Source organism: Lynx canadensis, chromosome B3 (assembly GCF_007474595.2).
Source record: "Lynx canadensis isolate LIC74 chromosome B3, mLynCan4.pri.v2, whole genome shotgun sequence".
Taxonomy (NCBI): domain Eukaryota; kingdom Metazoa; phylum Chordata; class Mammalia; order Carnivora; family Felidae; genus Lynx; species Lynx canadensis.
Window position 1 is genome coordinate 62151301 of NC_044308.2, and position 22736 is coordinate 62174036.

Genomic DNA, 22736 nt, shown 5'->3' on the forward strand with positions numbered 1-22736 from the left:
GTTCTCCGTCCGCGCCCAGGAGAAAGCAGTGGGAGGCTTGTGGCAGCAGCTAAAATACTCGTGTGTACTGCGCATTTCCGCCTCCCTGACTGTAATTCCTAGTACAGCAGCGGAATCTTGCGTTTCTGTGGCCCCATTGGTAAATGTGTAAAGGAACTGAGCGCTTGGCTGTGTGCCAGTCCCGGAGGGATTTAAACCGACGGAATCTGGCCCATGCTTTGGAGAGCTTCCCGCGAAGCTGGAAAGATGTAGCGCACGCGCAGAAAATCACAAGGCAACACCTGCGGCAAAACAAAGTACATCCTTGGCACCAAGCCACCAATGTGGGAGCAGCAAGTGCACCTCGGTGTGTCCACGACCTCATCTAGATGTTTCAAAATATGAAAACTCATGATTCTTTATCTGTCTTGTGATTGGTTCTCTAAAAAACAAAGCAAACAGACACAGCCTGTGACCTTTCCTGGCCTTTGAACAATCGTCACCTCTATAAAGGGCACTTAGAGGGCGTGCTCTGTGCCTCCCAGCGCTTTGATAGATGTGGAGCTCGCTGTAAGGGAAATAGGCAGTTGTAATCTTACAGGATACTTACTGGTCTAATTTATTATTCCGTACTCTCTACCCACTATTCTACACCTCCAAGACTTAACAACTTAGCTGGAGAGATAAGATACTCATGCCTGACAAAGGATTTGTTAAACTGACAAAGGATTAATACTCAGGATATATAAAGAACTCCTGCAAATCAAGGATAAATCAGTAGAAAAAAACTTGGGCAAATGACTTGAATAGGCACTTTTCAAAAGAAGGAATGGAAGTGGTTAATAAACCGATAACCTGTTGTTCAATGTCATTAGAAATCCCAGCTACATTTTATTTATTTATTTTCTGTTTAAAGGAAGCTTCACACCCCGCTCAGAGCTTCAACTCACAACCCTGAGAGCAAGACTTGAGAGCAAGATCAACTGAATTCGGCTCAGGTCATGATCTTCTGGTTCGTGGGTAAGAGCCCGTTGAGGCTTTCTGCTGTCAGCACGGAGCCCACGTCAGATTCTCTGTCTCCCTTTCTCTCTGCCTCTTCCCTGTTCTTGCTCTCTCTCTCTGTCTCTCGCCTTCTATCTCTCAAAAATAAATAAAACATAAAAAAAAAAAAAGTCAGATGCTTAACTGAGTGAGCCACCCAGGTGCCCTTCAAGCTACATTTTAAACCACAATAAGATAACTTTATTTTTTTAATGTTTATTTATTTTTTGAAAGAGCGCGAGTGCGGGAGGGGCAGAGAGGGAGATACAGAATCCCAAGCAGCCTCCGGGCTTTTGCTCAACCAACTGAGCCACCCAGATGCCCCAATAAGACTATAATGATTTACTAAGTAAATAAATCTGTAAACACTGAGTATGGGCGAAAAGGTCTAACAACAGAAACACTACTGATGGGATGGCAAAGTGTTATGATTGATACAATCACCCTGGAAAACAATTTGGCATCATCTATCAAAGTTGAAGTTGTGCATTTGTATGACCCAGCCAAACCGTTTCTGGATAAACCTCAAGAAAACTTACTCATCAGGATACATGTGCAAGAATATTTATAACAGCACTGTTTGTAATTAGCAAAAAAATGGCAACAGTTTTTATGCCCATCAAGAGTAGAGTATCTGGTTGATTAATACAATGGAGACTGCATAGCAATGAAAAATGCTAAGTGAAAAAGTAAATTGTGGGAAAACATATGCTAATTCTACTTAAAGCTCTAAACTTGCAGAACTAAACACTATATTGTTTGGGGATGAAAAATATTAGGGTTAAATTATACTTCTATTAAAAATATGTGATTAAATTGCAAAGACAAGGGAATGATAAATATAATATTCAGAGCAGTGTTTACCTCTGAGAGAAGTGAAAGGAATCGGGTGGGGACAGCCATGTAGGAGTCTTATAAGGCAGAAGTGATGTTCTCTTTCTCACACTAGGACCCGGGTGCTAAGGGTTATATATGTCCTCAATATTTATTCTTTTATAGCCATTAAATATTTAATTTGAAATATTAAATTTTTTTAAGTTTATTTATTTATTTTGGAGAGAGAGCACACAACTGGGGTGGGGGAAGGGAGAGAGAAAGAGAGAGAGAATATCACAGGCAGTTTCTGTACCATCAGCACAGAGCCTGACAGGGGGCTCACACTCACAAACGGTGAGATCATGACCTGAGCCAAAACCGAAACTAGGATGCTTGACCAACTGAGCCACCCAGGTGCCCCTAGGAAGAAGAATTTGTTAAGTAAGTAAGTGTTAAGTATGTTAATGGTTAGACACAGAGAGTAGAGCCATAGTCCCAAGACACTTGGCTATGTTGCCTCTCTTGGGAGAGCCAGGTAGATGAGGCTTGCCTATTCTGGTCAGAGAGGAGGACAGGAATCTGGGGTCTGCTCTGCTGTCCTCTCTCAGGCTGGACTGGGCCTGGGAGAAGACAGGAAGGCAGTGCAAATCTCAGGCTGCCAGGGCTTTATTACATTTGAAAAACTGGTCTGCAGATGCCACATAAGATAGAGAGCTCCATCCAGAATCACCCACCCCACTGCTGATTGCTCGGGCAGCCACATGCCCGTACGATAACATCTTTAATATCCAGGGGGAAATGAATTCCTCTGCTTGGTCTGCCCATCTGGCCTCGCCTCTTGCCACAATCGGTTTATCTGGCAGATCTTCCTCTCCTGCAGAAAGAGGAGAAATTGTTCTTCCACAACTCAGCTTTTCATCATGAAAGCATTGTCTAAGTGGCAGGGCCTGGATATTGGTTATTCCTTCTTTCCTTCCTTCCTCCACATTCAGCTTCTGTGGGTGGCTTCTGCTTTGGAGCTGTGCTAGGCTCAGGGCATGTGGAGATAAACTGAGCATGAACCCTATCCTGGAGGAGTGAACACTCCAGTTGGGTAGCCAGGCTAGAAAGCAAATAATCATGGAACCAAGTGTAATAGAGGTAACAAAACCTCAGGAGCAAAGAAAAATAAAAATGAAGTCCACCAAGGTGGTGGGCTGGAAAGATTCCCCAAAGGAAATGAATTTTATTCTCTCCAAAAGTTAACTTTTTTTAATGACTGAAGAAACACATGCAGGGGCGCCTGGGTGGCTCAGTCGGTTGAACGTCCGACTTCAGCTCAGGTCATGATCTCACAGTCCGTGAGTTCGAGCCCCACCTCGGGCTCTTGTGCTGACAGCTCAGAGCCTGGAGCCTGCTTTGGATTCTGTGTCTCCCTCTCTCTCTGCCCCTCCCCTGCTCATGCTCTGTCTCTCTCTGTCTCAAAAATATATAAAAACATAAAAAAAAAAAGAAACACATGCATATCTCAGAAAAGTGAGAAAAAATAATAGAAAAATTATATTAAAAACACTCTTCTCACTACCAAGACAATTATAGTTAGTGTATTTCAGGAGATACTATTTGAACTGAATCCTTAAAAATGAGTAGGAGGTGGGGCGCCTGGGTGGCTCAGTCGGTTAAGCGGCCGACTTCGGCTCAGGTCACGATCTTGCACTCTGTGAGTTCGAGCCCCGCGTCGGGCTCTGTGCTGACAGCTCAGAGCCTGGAGCCTGTTTCAGATTCTGTGTCTCCCTCTCTCTGACCCTCCCCCGTTCATGCTCTGTCTCTCCCTGTCTCAAAAATAAATAAATGTTAAAAAAAAATTAAAAAAAAAAATGAGTAGGAGGTATTGGTAAATTTCTACTCCTTAAGCTGTGGGTGGGAACCTTGTTGCCTTTAAATTGTTCTTTATAATGTATATATACATTAAATGTACTCTCTTATTTGTAAACTATCTCACAATTAAAAGGTAAATAAACTAGTCAAGGGGCGCCTGCCTGGCTCAGTTGAAGGAGCATGTGGCTCTAGATCTTGGGGTTGTGAGTTTGAGCCCCAAGTTGGGTGTACTTACAAATAAAATCTTCAAAAATATATGTATATAATATCTAGTCAAGGATTTGAGGAGGGCTGGTGTAGATATTTCAGTTGTCACTAAATTTTAACTTGCAAGAAATGCTGATGATAAAACTGGAATCATAGTCCTCTAGTTTTGTTTTGAAAAAAAATTTTTAGCGTCTATTTTGAGAGAGAGAGTTCAAGCACAAGCAGGGGAGGGTCAGAGAGAGAGAACCTCGCATGGACAGCACCGAGTCCAATGCAGGGCTCGTACTCACGAATTGTGAGATCATGACCTGAACTGAAATCAAGAGTTGGTCGCTTAACCAACTGAGCCACCCCAGTGACCTATGTATTTTTAGTGTTTTAAGTTGCAAGAAGTTGCATAAAATCACAAAAGTGGATTATAAAATTTTTTTAATGTTTTTATTTATTTTTGAGACAGAGCATGAGCAGGGGAGGGGCAGAGAGAGAGGGAGACATAGAATCTGAAGCAGTCTCCAGGCTCTGAGCTGTCAGCACAGAGCCCGACGCGGGGCTTGAACTCACAGACTGAGATCATGACCCGAGCTGAAGTTGGAAGCTCAACCGACTGAGCCACCCAGGCGCCCCTATATAAGTGGATTATAAAAATCAATAGGCCATGGTGGTGTTAAACTGAAAAAACAAAACTGCCAGTTATTTCACCAGCAAAAACAGGTTTATTCAGGAATAGCAGAGAATTGTAATCCATGACAAGCAAGCTACAGCAAAACCATACGCAAGTTCAACAAAGGAAAGGAATGTTATTTTATGGAGAAGAAAGAGGAAGTTGGGAGGAGTTGTTCTGAACATGAATCCACTGGAAAGAAACAAGAGTTTAGGTGATGACGGTTTCTCTTTGGCTGAGTTGCAGTGGTAGTTGATTTATTGTAGGAGATGCAATCATCGTACATCCTTCTCTGTTGGAGCCTGTATTTGATGATTCTCTTCTGTTGCTATTCTTCTGTTAATGCGTCTATAATTGACAATTCTGCCTGTAATTGACATAAAGTGGAATGGTTCCCCCTTCCAGCCTTCCCTTCTAATATCCTCTGTCTACTGGAGAGGTTTCCCTTTATTAATTTTCACAGTGGGCACAGAAATCCTGATGAATACAGATTTTTTTAAAAATGAAATGGTATCTGAACGAATATAAGCAATTAGAGATCAACTCAAGTTTCAGCCTCACCCAAAGATTTAAAAAATGTTATCATTAGAGGAATGAATGTCATTTACATTCTGGAAATGGAAAAACAGTTTATAACCCTGTTGATTAAGGTACTACAGACAATGCAAGGTTTAAGATTTTTTTTTAGTGCTGGGGTTTGCATCTATTGTTAAGTGTCAGCAGGGAGAAGCTGCCCCTGATGACTCAGGGACCTCTTGTGAGTAACCAACAATTTATCTGGTCTAATTTGAACTGCCAAAGGTGCTATCTAGTACTTAGTAAATGGTTCGAGTAAAAAATGTATGAACAGAGGAGATTGGCTAGCTCAGTCGGTTAAATTTGGGAATCTTGATTTTGGCTCAGGTCATGGTCTGGTTTGTGTGTTCGAACCCTTCATGGGGCTGTGCGCTGACAGGGCCAGCCTGCCCCGAATTCTTGCTCACTCTTTCTGCTCCTCCCGCTCTCCCTGCCCACCCCCCAGGCAAAAATAAATAAACATTTTTAAGAATGCATGAACAAATTAAGCCAAAATCAAATAAAGTCTGAGTTATGACAGAGCGTCAAGGAAAGGCGGGAAGGGGGTGGTGTTTTCCAGATATATGATGGGTCAGGCAGAAGCAACAATAGACGCAAAGAGAAAGACATTCGGGAACAACAGGAAAACTGGTGTGACTGGAGGGAAATGGAACCTCAACTGGCCAGAATGTGGTACTGCTGGAGTATCCGACCCAGAAGTCTCTCTGCTCTTTCCCTCTCCACCTCCCTCTTTGGTTCCCCTTTCCCGCTCCCAGCTGGCACCGCCCCCTGGAAAAAGCAAAGGCGGAGGCAGAGCCTCAAGCGGTCATCTCTCCGCCCCTTCCTAAAGGCGCGTGGGGCTGCTGGCGCCGCTTGATGACGTCACGGCCATTGACAGCGAGAGGCCGGCGGCGTGGCTGCTGTCCCAGTGGTTTCGAGCGGTCGGGTAAGGGTCTGAGTCGATCTGCTGCCAGCCAGGGTGCCTTCCGAGGGCGCGGGGGAGGCCCGGAGCTTGCAGCCGGGCGGCGGGTTTGTTGTCTGCAGTGTCGTGGGGGGAGTTGGAGGCCCAGAAACCTGACTCTGAGATCGGGGCTGCGGGTGTGTTGGACAGGAGGCTGCGTCCAGGTTGAGTGAGAGGCGCGTCAGTCCCGCACAGGAGTCTGGCGGAAACCTTAGGGTCCAGACGGGGATGAGGGTAGTCGGGGAGCTCAGGTTCTGGGCAAGGAGATATCTCCAGGGGTTCGGCCTTCGGGGTGGGTGGACCACGCTCACGAATCTCTCTCCCCCTGCCCGCCTGCTTCCAGTGGCTCACGTGGGCTGCAGATGAAGCATGTCTAGACTGGGGGTCTTGGGAGGCACCCAGGCCGGGTTGGGACTGTTGCTGGGCACCGCCGCGGGCCTTGGATTCCTGTGTGCCCTTTACAGCCAGCGGTGGAAACGGACCCAGCGCCACGGCCACGGCCAGAGCCTACCTAACTCCCTGGACTACACACAGACTTCAGAGCCCGGACGCCAGGGTAGGTAGGAGCCGGTCCCCTGAGGCCACAGTCATGGTTGACGAATGGGCCTACGGTCCGGGCTGCGTTTAGCAGGACAACGGAGTGGGGGTGCATGAGAGTTTCACCTTTTTGCAGTTTATTGAAAAGGAAAGCAGTCTTCCTCTTCTCTTCTTCTTCATATAATTCCAGGAAAGTATATTGTGAAATTGTTTAGCTTTCAGGCTTAGTTCAGGCCACAACGTGCTATGGTGTATAAAAGGCACTTGCTTAGTGGTGGGTGAAGTGTTTAATAAGTAGAGAAAAAGTCCAAAAGAAGGCAAAAGGGAAAACTAATCTTATGGGGATTGAGTCTTGAGACTTCTGTATTAAATTATGTATTAGAATTTGAAGGGACCTTAGAGACTATTCAGGGTTTTTTTAATCCTTCTTAGGAGAAATTGAGACTCAAAAAGATTATGTAACTTTACTGAGGTTGTCACAGAGCAATTAAGTGGCAGGGCTGGGCCTGGTCACCTGGTCCTGTGGACTTCCACAGCATGGAACTGGGAGTGCATTTACTGCAATTGAAGCTGAATGTGGCTGGCTTCCAGCCACAGCTGAAATGGGTAGTGCTTTCGTTTTGCAAAACTTTGACCTTAAGTCATTTGACCAAAGCATCTAGGGCTGGTTCAAGCCACTCCCTCATGTGTGTGTAATAGATGCACATTCATATCCTCTCACCCCATGTTAGTTGGGAATGGGTGTTTTCTGATTACCAAATGCCAGATGGATTGGAAAAGTTAGTTTTAGAAGAGTCTTCAAAGAGTTATCAACTTATTTAGTTTAAAGTTTATTTATTTTGAGAGAGGGTTGAAGGGCAGAGTGAGGGAGGGAGAGAGAATTACAAGTAGGCTCCACACCATCCTTGCCGAGACCAATGAGGGCTGGAACTCACTAACTGTGAGATCATGACCTGAGCAGAAATTGAGAGTCAGACACTTAACTGAGCCTCCCAGGCACCCCTAGAGTTATCAATTTAGATTGCACCTGTTGGCCAGCATTTTATAAGCTGCTGCTAACCTAGTATTGTGAGTGTGCTAGTCTTTCCTTTTTTTCCCTTGTGGTTTGTTTGTAACTTCTTAGCAGTTTTTCTTCTGCTGTTTGGAGAAAGTGGCATGTTCCCAGAGACCTTTCTTTTTTAAAATTTTATTTAATCTCTACATCTGAGGTGGGGCTCAAACTCCACCCTGAGATCAAGGTCGCGTGCTCTTCCTATCAAGCCAGTGTGTTCACGCCTCCCCCCCAATCTTTCTTGCTCTATGCTTTTTAAAAAATTTTTTTAATGTTTAATTTTGAGAGAGAGAAAGAGAGCAAGCAAGCACGTGCACACAAGTGGGGGAGGGGAAGAGAGAGAAATCCGAAACAGGCTCCAGGCTGTCAGCACAGAGCCTGATGCGGGGCTTGAACCCATGAACTGCGAGATCATGACCTGAGCTGAAGTTGGTTGCTTAACCTACTGAGCCACCCAGGTGCCCCTCTTGCTCTTGAATGCTGTTTGGGTATGTATTGTTAATGGGGACCTACACTGGTCACTAGATGTCCTTGAAACCCATTTATGCTTGCCTGGACTGTGGGTCCTGCCTCCTAGTTTCTCCCTATTTTACGTTTCCAGGCCAATTGCCTTAGGTAGCTACCAGATGTTAGCATTATTGTTGGAATTTACCCGAACTCAATTGAGGGCTTGGTAATGGTGTTTTCCCATGGGGTGTGGATGGGGTATTCCCAGTATACCTTTGCTCTTAGTAACTGCCCCTTTCTTTGCCCTTCTATGATGGTGTTAAATGAAGAGGAGCTCAGAGTTGTCTTTGCTATTCTTTGTGAAATGAAAGATCAGAATTTGAGTTCAATTTTAGTTTTGCTGTGTGTTGAGTATCGACTGCCTGGTATTTGAGAGCTAGGCATGTAAGGGGTTTTGTTTTCCTTTGGCAGGGCAGGTGTCCTGCCTTTTGGGTACTAAAGTCTTGCAAGCATTTTACGTTACCTGCCTTGCTGTGGAAGGTTCCTGGAACAGAGTGGGCTCTGTTTATAGATTGAGATCTTGGAATTTTTTTTCTTTGAATAGTCACTTGAGACTTGTTACCAGGACACCTGTGAACCTATACTGTCTGAGCCTCAAGGGTTTTTGTAAAATGAGCTCCAGTGAGAAGCAAGTGTTCTTGAATTCCAGGTCCAAGATCTTTTCCTCACTCTATCTCATGAGCGTCATTGTCTGCTGTCATTCCTTCAGTGAGGCCTTTGCGGGCAGTCCCAGGCGAGGCTGGAGATGGTGCAGTGCTGCCAGCCTTCCACGTGAAGGGCAGGAGGAGGTGCTGGACCGCCTGGACTTTGTGCTCAGCAGCCTGGCGGCCCTGCGGCGGGAGGTGGAGGAGCTGAGGAGCAGCCTGCAGGGGCTTGCCGGGCAGATTGTTGGGGAGGTCCGGTGAGTGATGCGGCCTTCTGTCCCGCCTCGCCCCCGCCCCTCAACTTTTCCCAGCCCCTATAGCTTTTCAGCTGAGCCATGTCCTGGCCTTTGCTGCCTGTCCCTAAGGAAGAAGCCAGTTTTACAGCTTCTCCCATAAATGGCAGGGAAGCTGTATGCTTGGTACCTTGCCTTCCGTAAGTTCCTTGCTGCTTTTGGGGCCTCGTGGTCTGTGGGAGCAGCTGAAATGCTTTGTTCTGACTTACCTGGTGTGCCCAATGGGGCTGGGCCAGGGAGCTGCCCTTCTTGTTCTAAGGGTAGAGACCCAGGATTTTGTCCACTCTTGGCCATTTAATGAGCAGCAGTAGTTAAGAGCCTCCCTCATGGGGAAGGGAAAAACAGGCAGGCTGGGGCCTGATGGCACCCTCTAAAGGGGCCTGCTTTTCAGATCCCACATGGAAGAGAGCCAGAGAATGGCTCGGCGGCGGAGATTCCCTTTTGCCCGAGAGAGGAGTGACTCTACTGGCTCCAGCTCTGTCTACTTCACGGCCACCTCAGGAGCCACGTTCACAGATGCTGAGAGCGAAGGCGGGTGAGTTTTTTCTCCTGGAGGCAGTTGTGGCTTCAGCTGGATTACGTTTTGTGAAAATATTATTTATATAGAAAATTCACACTGAGCTGCGTGAATAATTTTTGGAACAAGGTAAGGGTATAAATGAATAAAGCACAGAATAGGTTAAACAAGAAAAACCATCTACCTTATGTCACCCAGCCAAGTGGAATGTTAACAATGCTTGATGCTTGCATCTGTTATTTTCCTCTGAGCAGGTTTTTTTACAGTTACCATACTATTTTTTTATTTTTATTTTTCCTGTAACATTAGTTGGGCATTTTCCTGTGTTATCATAAGGCTTTATAATTTTTTTTAAGTTTATTTTGAGAGCAAGGGAGGGGCAGAGAGAGAGAGGGAGAGAGAGAATATCAAGCAGGCTCCACGCTCCCAATGTAGAGCCCAACATGGGGCTTGAACTCAGGAACCACAGGATCATGACCTGCACTGAAATCAAGAGTGGATGCTTAACCAACTGAGCCACCCAGGCACCCCTATATATTTTAATTAAGTAGGCTCCATGCCCAATGTAGGGCCTGAACTCCCGACCCTGAGATCAAGAGTCACACGCTCTACTGATTGAGCCAACCAGGCGCCCCTATTACAAGGACTTTATAAGCATTGTGTATGACTTTATTTCCTGCATTCAGTGGCTGGCCAGGTTTACAGAGCCCTCCAAGCACCAATGGTGCTCCCCTCTCCTGGGAGCTCCTGTGTTTCCCACACGGGAGGCTTGCTCATGCTCCATTGGCATCTTCACAGGTGGGAGCTGACTGTCCCAAGTACTTGGTAGCTTAGCACTTCTGACCGTAGGCCTTACTGTGATATGGGCAGCAGGCAGGAGTCTGGGTGGACAGCCTCCAAACATGGTCAGGCTAAGGGCTTTTCGATTTTAAGCCAATAGTGCCATTTTGAAACTTCTGTCTCAAGGATGGAGTCTGAATGAACATTTTTGTTGTGCCTGATGCTGTCACTGGCAGCTTCTGCCCTTTGTCTATTGCTGCTCCAGTCATCTAGGTGGCCTGAGATCTCAAGGCTAACCTTTCTTCCTCCTCAAGGAAAAGAGTGGCACAGAGAATAGCCCAGCCTTAATGTGGGGACAGAAGGGCTGATTTAGTTATAACATGCACACAGCCATTCAGCAGTGTTTCTTTAGCTGAAACACTTATGATAGTAACTACTGTTCATTTTTCCTGTGACAGCATGCCAAGTACTTTAGAGGCATTTCCTCACCTAATTCTCACAGGGATCCTATGAAGTAGATGCTGCTCTTCTCCCTGTTTCACACATGGAGACTTGAGGGCTTAGTGAGGTTTGATGATGCCTTTCCCACGGTTATACAGCTACTGAGTGCAGGCTCAGCTGGGCTCGTCTGCAGGGGTTAGAGGGTCTGTTGATCAGGAGGGTCTGTGATTTAAGGCCTGGCTTGGTGGTTGGGCATAGAAAAGCTTTTTCAGGAAGAAATGTTCCATGCAGCCCTTGGGAGTTCTTCCCATGGACTAACGAGCTGCCACAGCTCACTGCCCAGGAAAGACCTACCCATACTATCCACAGCTATAGATCTGTTCAGTACATCTTACTCAGAAAATTTCAGCCTCATTTTCTTGTTTGGGCCATTATATTCTCCTGCCTGTCCTCATTGGTTTTCTAAGAAAATAAGAATGATATTATTACTCTCTTTTTCGATATTACTGCCATTGGGTATCTGTGCTGGATTTGATTATTGCTCGGGCACCTCTCACTACAAGCTTTAGTCCTCACTTCTGACTACTGTTGTTGGGTGTTGTCTGATCCTTGTTATCTGTATTGTCAAGGGCTCATGGACATGGCCCCTTTCCATTTACCTAATACTTCCTGCCTGTTTCCAGAGGCTGTGTTAGAGGAGGGGGCAAAAATGGAATTCATGTTTGACACATCTGGACCTGAAAAGAAAGAAGGACAAAGTGGACCCTGAGACTTAAGGAGCATCTCTGTGCAACCCATTTTTAGCAGGTCACTGGAGGTGGGAAACTGATGTTTGTAAGAGGGTAGAACAGGAGAGGTCACAGCTCTCCCCAAGATCAGGATGTAGAACTCAAGACTCTTAATGATGATTTTAAGAAGTTGTACAAACTTCTGGGAAGAGTGAGAGCCAGGGTGTTTAACCAGGGAGGCCTGTGGGTGCTTCACTGCTTGGAGTGCTCATTGGGGCTCCCAAGGCCATAAAGGGAAGGACAGGCCCATCAGCCATCGTGTGATGGGACAGAGGAAGGGTGGCTTCTTATTATAGCTCCAGCAAGCTTCAGCCCATGACCGATCGTGTGGCACGTAGAAGCTGATGGTGGCTTGTGGTGCAAGACTCTAGTTTAGCTTGCTGCTATCTGGGGCAGTGGCCGTGGTGGATAATTCTTTTTGCCATGGTCATGCCAGATAGGCCAAGGGGGGGTTTTGGGAGGAGACCATAAACCCTGCAATAGCTTTGAACATGTGGGACAGGGAAGGAGTGCTTCTTTGAGGGATGAAATGCTAGACTATTGATGCCCTACTCCCTAAAAGCTGTATTGCCTTTTTCTTCTAAATAAAGGAGCAACTTTGAACTCCCGGGATCGACCTGAATGTGGCAGAGGCAGAATCGCCATGTGGGTTCGTGAGCTGTTCCCTGAGCATTGTACAAACACAGCTTTAGTTCTTTCCTGGTCAAAACGCAGCTTCCCCTAAACACCAGCTCCTCCAGCAAGCCTTCCCAGGCATCCCAGCCAAGAAGGATTACCTACAACCCCATTGCCACCCCTCCTTGGGCATTAATCACCTCATTTAGGTTGGTCCTATCTCCCTCACCAGTTAGTCTCCCATGCCTGGTTGGTCTTTGAATGTTTTAGCTCAGCCCTTCTAATGGGGTTTAGGAGGAGTCAAAGAAACTTAATTGTCAGAAGAAGGGGATATGCGTGTAACTGAGTCCTTGATCACTGACTTGGGGGCTCTCCTCAAGGGCTGGAGTAGGGTAGCTCTAGCCTCCTTGCTTCGAGGGAGCCATGGATCCTCTACCTTGTATGGGAACAGTGGTTCCACCCAGGCACAGCTCCAAAGAGACTTTTCAAAGGTACCTGCCAGTCCCTGGTAGACCTCAAAAGCCTCAGGGCATGTTAAACAAAAGGCACATCTCTCTCTCGCTCTCTCTCGTCTCGCTCTCTCTCTCTCTCTCTCTCTCTCTCTCTCTCTCTCCTCCTCTCCTGTCTCATTGCTCAAGGCCTGGACGGGTGGTCTAAGTGTGAGAAAATGGTAGCAGTGTAGAGACGTAGCCCCTGTAGCTGAGCCCTGGCAGCTCACAAGGCTGATGTCTGTGCTTGAGCAATAGTGTCTGCCCACCCACTGCTGCCAGCCAGCCAGGTTGCAAATTAGTGAGGCAGAGCAGAGCTCCCTGAAGCGAGGCTGAGGTTGGCAGTAAAAGGCCCCTCAACTGTTCAGCCTCACTGGCCTCACAAGGACCCCACCAGCTCTCACTCCGTGGGTGGCAACGAAAGTCCCTCCTGACCACTCCTTTTCTTCAGCCATGTGAGCTCTCTGGAGAGGACTATGCAGATGCCTCTGCTCTAAAAGGGGTAAGGGTAGGGGTCCCTCCCTGGGAGAACTCCTTATTAGAACTCCTAATTAGAGGGGGTTCAGCAGCAGGCAATGGTGTCCTCCCTTCTAGCAACAGGAAACATGAGACTCCAGCTCTTTGTCCCAGGTAACCCATTTACCCATCTTGCCTTTGGGCCTGGCTGGCATGAGTAGAGGCACTAGTAGACTCTGATTTGATTTTCTCATTTGGGGCAGGCTATTGGCCAAGCTGTAAGAATTGGTGGGGAGTTTCTCTAGGCCTGCCTGTGTGTGGTCTTGTTCATCACAGCCAGGTTGGTTTGTAAAATCCAATGCCACTTTTCCTTGTCCCTTTAATTTCTGAAGTTTTTACTGCACATTGCTAGAGGGGAAAGAACTTGGGTCACATTTACTCAGCAAGGTGAAGTAGGTTTTCAGTACCTTACAAGTTTCCCGTAGTAGCTGATCCTGGGACGCTTCATTAGATGAGTCTGGAAGCTCCTTGATAAAGCAGCATGGATGGGGCACTAGGTCCTGGTTGCTCATTTGGTACTTCTGGATGGAGCTTCACTCCTTGCTGTCTGGCTTTCTGACCTACAGCTCTCAGCCCAACTTTAAGTGGTCTGTATTGTCTTTATTTGTAGGTCTCCCTCTCATCTCTTCTTCAGCCACAGGTATCCTGTCCCTATCTTTCATTTCGGGATGGAGAAGTCTTATCCCTAAATGGCCCAAGATCCTCCTTGTGCTTAGGAACCTTTTGGTTCTGACAGAACCTGCTTTGCCTTCACTCAAGTCTGGAGGTTGCTCTGGTGTCCGGTTCTAGCCCTTGAAAGTCGTACCTTCTCAGTTTTTGTCTGAATCAGCTGGTGGTTAGGGAGAACATCCCAATCAGCTGCTAATGAAGCCAAGAGTAACTTGGCCTCCTCTTCAGTGAGTGCATCAAGGTTGGGGGCTCCTAGGAGGCATTTCTTACGGTGGCCCCAGAGATACCTTCCCAGGGGGGTCTGTTTGCATCTTCCTCCTCTCCTGATTCCACCTGCAAAGTGGCCTTTCCCCATCCCTGGCAAGTTCCTAAGGTTTCCAAGGGCTACTCCTATTGTGGTTTGGGTTTGGCTGCTGACTTAGGAGAGAGGTGTACCTTGAATTGAGAAAGAAAACGTTGCTATTTGGCCTGCCCGTGGCCTCAGAGGCTGGCACCCACCCACATTGTTTGTGGCAGGTGCTTTTGGCTGATAAAACAAAAATGATTGACAGGCCCTTAGCCTGGTGAGAATCTAGCTCAGGAGATCAGTTCCACCTACATTATAGTTTTTATCTTAAGTATGTCTTTTTTTTTTACTTATAAGAATATATGCTCACTAAAGCAGTCCTGTATATTAAAAAATACAAAAAAGATTACCTTTAATTCTTCTACCCTGAGATCTACTAGCAGTATTTTGGTACATTACTTTTTAGGCAGCTTCTCTTCTAGGCTTTTTCTGATTATCTGCCTGACCTGGCGGTAGCTCAGCATCAGCCCCTGGCTGCCACAGTGTCCCCTGCTGGTCACTCTTTCCCTGCAGGGGACATCATTTTCCCAGCCCATAGTTCCCCCTGGGAAGTTTTCTCTCAAGGACTAATTTCTGCCCTTAAGTGATAGAAATGGTTTTCACTTGGGGCTTTGGACAGCAGTGCCATGAAGAGCCCTTGTTTGTGGGGGGGGATAGACCCTAGGGCTCTGAGGCTAAAAAATCTCCCTTGACCCTGTCACTTACATTTCTCTGCCACAGGTATACAACGGCCAACGCTGAGTCAGACTACGAGCATGACTCTGACAGGGAAAGTGATGACGGGGAAGACGAAGTGAGCTGTGAGACTGTGAAGATGGGAAGAAAGGATTCTCTGGACCTGGAGGTGGAGGTGGAGGTGGCTTCAGGCCCAGCGGCCAGAGTCCTGGAGGCTGGAGGCTCCCCTGGCCTGGAGGATGTGCTGCCCCTCCTGCAGCAGGCCGATGAGTTACACCAGGGCAATGAGCAGGGCAAGCGGGAGGGTTTCCAGCTGCTGCTCAACAACAAGCTGGCGGTGAGGCTCCAGCTCCGTCCGCCCTTACTAACCCCCAACCCTCCGAGAATGAAAGCAGGCCCCTGTAGTTGATAAGCCTGAAAGGTGACCTGGGAAGGGAAGGGAGGGTGAGATGGCTGGTTCTGCATGTACCCCCAGGGCTGCATGTGCTATTCAAGTAGGCCATGCACTGCCCCCAGGGGCCTAGGTGTGCCGCCTGCCCTAGAGCTTCCTCCCCAGTCCTCTGCCTACTGTAGAACTACTGCTAAAGAGCTCTACCTCTTACAGTAGAGAGAAATGTGGAAAGAACCAGAGTAGTTTTTCTTTTTATTTCCCTTGAGGCAGAGCCCAAGCTGCCTGCCCTACTTGAAATTTCTGTAACAAGTGTATAGGTCATTCAACCACAGTTCCTTTCTCTGGTTCACTGCTAGAATTTATGCTCACCCAGGTATAAATACCCCAGTTAGAATTTTTCCTTTTCTTGGGCATTTTCACTTTTTCATTGTGTCAGCAAGACTTTCATTGTGCCTCACTTCATCTTGGAGTTGACCTTTATTCCTCATGGTGTCAGGCCAGAATGCCCTCACTCTGAGGGGTTGTGCAATCTACTGTCTAGAGATAATGCGTCCTTAGTTAGCTAAGTGCAGGTGGGAGGTCATGGGGATGAAACACTGTGCATAAGGCTGGCCTAATGTCAGTTTATAACACACTAGCTTGGAAACTGAAAGGGGCGTGGGGAGAAGGCCAGAGCCCCAGTTCTCTGCAGCTGAAAAGGGGCCTTATCCATCCCTCTGTTTGGTCTGCAGTATGGAAATCGGCAGGACTTTCTCTGGCGTCTGGCCCGGGCCTACAGTGACATGTGTGAGCTCACTGAGGAGGTGAGCGAGAAAAAGTCATATGCCCTAAATGGTAAGTGCTGACAGATTCCTGGTGGGAAGTTGACTGATTCTAGGGGTATAGCTGGCTCATCTGGGGCTCAGGGGATCTACTAAGAGAAGATGTAGGCTGTCAGGGCAGTTGTGGCTCCCTCTTTCACTCAGCACAAACTCTGGTTCCCATGGGCTTCTTCCTTCTTGAGACAGCACAGTCTGTTTCTCTGCACACCATGATTAGTACAGGTGCAAATGTTTTTAGGGATAGTTGTATCAAACTAGTGCAATTCTTTGTTCTCACTCCCCAGCTGCAAGAGAGGGCAAAGCCTACTTTATTAATCTGAAGAGGGTTTTTTGCTGTTGCTTAGGAATCTGGTTTGTTATGGAGCCTGTGGAGCATGTGTTCTAAGAACAGAGTGGAATGTTTGGTGAGGGCCTGTAAGGAGTAGTTTGGAAGACTACTGCTAGCTTAGGAGTCTTTGAGATCAATTTAGCAACTCTGTTACCAAAGTGTGTATCCTGGGAGGTAGGGTGCATCTGAATTATGCCAAGTTCAGGGCTCTTCCCTGTCATATCACTGAGAATTCTGGGACTTTGAGAAATGACTGGCTTTGTGGGGAAGATGGGTCCTGCCTAGCCACATAGCCCAAGTCAGGCACCATCAATAGACTTCTAGGTCTTACTCAGTTATCTAAAGTCAGTTGAACTATCCAAAGTGGACATGTCTACTTCTTCACTTACAAACATTGAGTCTTTGCTAATGTAGAATCTGACATACCTCAAGGTCATTGTTCTAAGCATTTGTAGAATTCTGTCAATATAGAAAGACTAGGCCAGTTGAGTTGAATGTTTATTGATATTTTCAGAAAAATCTCCAAGTTTTAACAGAAGGTGCTTAATTACTGTTTGCTTCTTCTCAAAAGCTTTTGCTTTCCCTCCTAAATTTCAGGTGAGGATTCTGATCAGCTTTTGGGCTAATATCTGGACTCTTGGTATCAACAAGAACCTTTCTTTTTGATCATTGATCATCTCTTATTAGTACCAGTAGCCAGGATGAAACCTGAAGGTGAAGGCAGAGTGGTGATTAGAGCAGCCATAGCCAGTGCTCTGGTTGGTCTGCAGAGCTTAGCAATTCTGTACAAGTCTACTCCTGCTAGAGGACAGATTGAGCATCTCTGGAGGCCTGCTTCTAGAATAGTGGCTTTTTTTAGGACCATCCTTGATGTGTCTAAAGTTCTCATTTTGTTCTATCTCTAAAAGTAGGACCACCAGGAGGAGGCCATTGTGTGGGATCTAGGTGATATCTTTCACCCTCATGTCTAACTTGGCAGGAAGAAACTCTCACCTCTGACGGGATATTTGTTTTTCTATTAAGAGAGTTGCTTTGAAGTGGGCAGGGAAAAATCCACTAAGAGACATGTCCTCCCACTGATGGGGCCACAGTGGGTCATTGTTTAGAAAGGGGAGGTTATAGGGGGCCTGGGTGGCTAAGTCAGGTGTTCCTACTCTTGATTTTGGCTCACATCATGATCTCAGTTTCGTGGGCTCAAACCCCATGTCAGGTTCTGCACTGAAGGTGGTGGAGGCTGCTTGGGATTTTCTCCCTCCCTCTGCCCCTCCCCTGCTCCATACAGCCCTCTCTCTCAAAATAAAAAAGAGTGGTCTTAAAAAGGGGTGGAGGAAAGGTTATTGGGGAGGGGTGTTATTTCTCATCAGCCATCTTAAAAATGTATTTGTTGCATATGCAACTTCTATACCATAATTATAATTTCAGCATGAAGAAACATTTCACATCAGCTAGCCTATCACTTAACCCATTACTTTTGGTTCCATTTTCTCCATGTTCCCTTTGAAGCCCTCTCGGGCTTTAATCAAAGAAGTTCTATTTTGCAGTGTGCTCTTTTCTCCAGTGTTGTAGGCATGATGTTCTCCAGCTAGAGGGCTCCAGGCTCCTTGTTAGCCTAGGAAGTCCTTGTTCAAGAGCCTTCATGTGTTAGGCCTTGATTTCTTTATCAGTCTTAGTGCCTAGAAAACTAAGTGAATGTCATCTCTGGTCAGACGTTGGTCCATTTGGCTCTGATGAGGAGTTTGATATAGAGCTGTGTTTATCTTGGACACAGATCCATTAGAGAATTTGATTAAAGCTATAGGCCCTCTCCTCATAAAATGTTACCTGTAGGTAAATTTTAACAACTCCAGAGAAACATGGACACCTTGAAGCCTGTCCACCAACCCTCTAAGATAAGGTCGTTGGGAATAGTTTGATGCCATTGGGTTTTTTTATATTTAAAATGCTTGAGGGGCACCTGGGTGGCTCAGTTGGTTAAGTGTCTGGACTTTGGCTCAGGCTGGCTGACTTTGGCTCTCACAGTGTGGATTCTAGCCCTGAGTTGGGCTCTGTGCTGACAGCTTAGAGCCTGGAGCCTACTTGGACTGTGTCTCCCTTTCTGCTTCTCCCCAGCTTGTGCTCTCTCTCTCCTCTCTCAATAAAAAAAAAAAAAAAAAAGTTTAAAATGCTTTGAGTACATCAGGTGGATGCTGTAAAAACAAATTAAAACAAAAGGTAGCTGGGCCGCTGATGACAGAGACAGAAAGCTGTTCTCAGGGATAATTTCTGCTTCACCTCGCTCTATTTATAGCTTTTCATTCGTTCAAACTCAAATTATTTCAAAGAAAATCTAGCCAGGGTAGTGATTAGTAAGAGCTAGAGCAGTTATTGGTGCCAGAGCCCCTGCTGTGGAAGTGTGCATGGGAACCCTTGTCAACTCTGGATTACCTTTGTCTTATAGGAAAAGAAGAGGCAGAGGCTGCTCTGGAGAAGGGGGATGAGAATGCTGAATGTCACCAGTGTAATAATCTACCGGGTCGTGGGAAGAGTTAGCATGAGTTAGAGTGGAAGAGAGCCATTTCTCTGCCCTGACCACAAAGGCGCTTGCCAAAGGAGACAGGAGAGGGAGCAGGGGCCTGGGGGAGGGGGGGGGGGGGGTCGTTTTTTGGAAGGTGCCTTGGGAGTGAGGCAAGGGGAAATAGGATTTGTTGTTGGGACTTAGAGAAACGCATAGCTTTTAAGAGTTATCCTAGCTACAAATTGTGGGTTCTTGGCTCTTCAAGGAAGCGGCACAGTTTGTAGTTTGTCTGCACAAGCTCTTTCCTTCCCCAGCTGCAGTCCCTGGCTGGTGGTGACTTTGGCTTACTTTGCTTGGCTGCATGAGTTAGTTTATCAGCTTACAAAACCTCAACTCTGTTTGTGGTCTTTGTCAGGCAAGGTTCTGCCAACTTCCACGGGTCAAATCCAACTGGTGTCCTAGGGACTGTTTCCAGCACCTCAAGAGTTTTTAGTGAAAATTCTCTTCCCACCTCTCCCTTGCTTTCCATATTTCTGCCTCAGATTGTCTCTGCAAGAGCTCCTCTCAGGGATCAGGTCCTTGGTGCCACTTTCCTGTGTTCTTCCTTGGGGCTCCTGGACTCCCAAGGATAGAAATAGCCTTACACTTTATTCTTGGAGAACAGCTGTTTGGGAGGAAATATGGAAATGAGCCTCTGGAAGTATCTGATACAGATGCCCCCGATATTTAAGGAATAAATGAAAGGCAACTTGGGTCTCTACACATTTAATGTCAATTGTGCTTCTAGAAACAATGCTGGGGAGATAGGGTAGTAAGATGTTTGTTTTGAAGATGGAAAGCTGGCTGGCTTTGTTCCCTGATTGGGTGGGAGGATATAATCTGAAGCCTGTCTTCATCAGCTTCTGTTGGTTCCCAAATTAACATTAGAATTTCCTAGAGTATCCCATCCCAATTTGTCCATGAGTACAGCTTCCCAGGGACATACTTAAATACTTCTAAGCTAACGTAGACCTTCTTTTAGTGTCTGCTCAGGAGATGATAAGCAATGTATTTAGGTCCCTTAGTTTTGATGATTATTAGATCCACTTTTTAAGTTTTTATGCCCCCGCCATGGCTATATTCCTTACATGGAGAAATTAGTGGAGATTTGGACTGAGACATTGCCTAAATGTTAAGTAGGAGAAGCTTACTGGTGTTGGGACCCCTCCACTTTTTTGTACCTAGCATACTTTGGAGAATGTGAGCCTACCGTGTTTGTTAAAGAATATGAATTGGGACTGCAGATTTATGAAGAGAATTTTATACATATAAAATGCTATTTTCAGCTCTACTTGAGGGGGGTAGTGGGCAGTTGATGAGAAACCCACTCCTTGTCCTTGAGCCGCTGCACTTTCCCCCTTAGGTATGCAGTGCTTTGTGGTCAGCTGGCTGAGCATGAGAGCATCCAGAGGCGCATCCAGAGTGGCTTCAGCTTCAAGGTGAGGAAAGGCTTCTCTTCCTTCCCTTGTAACTGCTCTATTCCAGATTGCCTGCTCTATCCCAGCTCCTTGCAAAGGGTGCTCCTGCAGTGTCTACGACTTGCTCTTCCCTTAGCAACTCTGATGGTAGTTTAGATTTACATTTTTCCCCTCAGGAGCATGTGGACAAAGCCATTGCTCTCCAGCCAGAAAAACCCTATGGCTCACTTCTTCTTGGCAGGTGGTGCCTACCAGGTAAGCTAAATTCTGGGCCTGGTATCAAGGCCCTAAGTGTCCCGTGACACTGCTATCCTTGCAGTGAAAACCTGCAAGCAGGGGCCGTAGCCTGGTCTGGCTCAAGTACCCATTTCTCTGAATGGTTGTGTATGGGTGACTGGACCCAGCCCTATCTGACCATGTTTTAAGTACAGAATATTTGATGTTCTTAAAGATACTTAAGGGGCGCCTGGGTGGCGCAGATCGGTTAAGCGTCCGACTTCAGCCAGGTCCCGATCTCGCGGTCCGGTGAGTTCGAGCCCATGCGTCAGGCTCTGGGCTGATGGCTCAGAGCCTGAGCCTGTTTCCGATTCTGTGTCTCCCTCTCTCCTTGCCCTCCCCCGTTCATGCTCTGTCTCTGTCCCAAAAATAAATAAAAAACGTTTGAAAAAAAAAATTAAAAAAAAAAAGATACTTAAAACTTTTTATTTACACCTTGCTCTTTTGGTGGCAGGTCTCTCACCTGAGCTGGCTAGAGAAAAAAACTGCTACAGCCTGTTCGAAAGCCCTCTCTAAGTGCCACGGTGCAGGAGGCCCTCGCGAGAGCTTTCCTAAAGGAGATCGGGAAGGAAGGGACAGATTTCTGTGTAGGGTAGGCAAATTTTCTAGTGGGAAGAATCAGAACCACTTGGATAGCTTATAGAGTTCCCTGGAGGGAGCTGGATCAGTCTTTGGGTTGGGAACTGAAAGCTCTATTTAATAAACCTCAGCCTGACTTGAACATGTAATTCCCTTACTGAACCACGTTCCTCCCTTTTCTAGGCTGAAGAACTACAGCCAGGATTTTCCAAAGCAGGGAGTGTATATATTCCAAGGTAAACTCACCTGCCTTTTTTCAACATCGATGAAAATATGTTATTTGTGGGGAAGTCCTAAAAGTCCAGGTTCTGGTGGTATTTCTCCCAGATTTTCACTGTTGTATCTTTTCAGTGCTACAGAGAACTAGGAAAAAACTCTGAAGCTAGACAGTGGATGAAGTTAAGCCCTGGAGCTGCCAGATGTCACCAATGAGGTATACTTTGAAGAGCTCTTGAATCATGTGACCTTTTTTCCAGGAAAGAATCTTCCCTAGAAAATTGTATATAGGTTCTTTTATATATATCTCACCTAGGGGAGGGAGGCAGATTTCATAGGCTGTCCTGCGAAAGTAGGTAAAAAGGAAGCAAGGGCCCTTCTCAGGTATCAGTGGTTGGGGGAAATGTTAGATTTTCGAGTTCTGGTCTAGTTTTGGTTTTATCTCTTGTCTCCGTAGGATTCAGCTTTCCAGAAAGACTTGGAAGAATTGGAAGGTAATTTTAAGAGAATAATCATATTTCAGTGCCTTCATGACTTGAGGAGACTGCCCTGCTTTTAGATCAGATCTAAGACTGCTTAAGTGAGGGTCCTGACTCCCGAGCCTGGCTGGTATCTATACCATTCCCCAATTTCTTTCCTTGCCCACTGGTTAATTTATTCTAATCCCTTATCTAATCTGAAATTGGGTAAGGTACTTGAGGCCTGGATTTCTGTAGTTCTCTTAAGTGAATTCTTGGAAAAACCAAGACTAGCACTGAAGGCTGCCTTTAGCCTGTGAGTGGATGAACTTCAAAGAGCTATGGGAACAAAACAGAACTTGTACTCTCTAATCTTTTCTACTGATTAATATTCAACACCAAAGTATATAGTCCGAAAACCATACCCTATCATGGTAAAAGGAAAGGTCATAGCAGCCCAAGAATATTGCCCTCTTCTCCCCTATCATGTGAATTCTAACTATATTCCTGGGCTGAGGGGCTGGAATACTTGACTTCCGGAATAGAATCCCAGCAGCTTTTAGAAGGGCACAGTGCATAAGACAGGAGACTGTGAAATGATGATCTGAGGACTTGCCTGGAATATATTTTGGTACAAACTTGAATAAACCAAATTTGATTAGAAGTGACTATATTCCCCTTTCTTGCTTGACATTTCCATAACTACTTCCTACTACAGAAGCTATTGCAGACAAATAGCACCTAATAGTTTAAGCTCTTTTCAGTGGAAATT

General features: G+C 46.3%; 1 protein-coding gene across 1 annotated transcript; it reads left to right on the forward strand.

The window, feature by feature from the left end:
- The first annotated feature begins 970 nt into the window (after positions 1–970).
- RMDN3 (regulator of microtubule dynamics 3) lies at positions 971–22632 on the forward strand. The gene is given in 17 exon segments (XM_032593665.1): positions 971–999; positions 5893–6062; positions 6421–6633; positions 8882–8932; positions 8935–9073; positions 9501–9644; positions 14990–15281; positions 16067–16169; positions 18922–18981; positions 20380–20456; positions 20612–20683; positions 21160–21207; positions 21209–21266; positions 21472–21525; positions 21640–21692; positions 21694–21723; positions 21964–22632. Coding segments are annotated over 15 exon segments (1470 nt in total). The 5' UTR covers positions 971–999; positions 5893–6062; positions 6421–6446; the 3' UTR covers positions 22066–22632.
- The last annotated feature ends 104 nt before the right edge of the window (positions 22633–22736 follow it).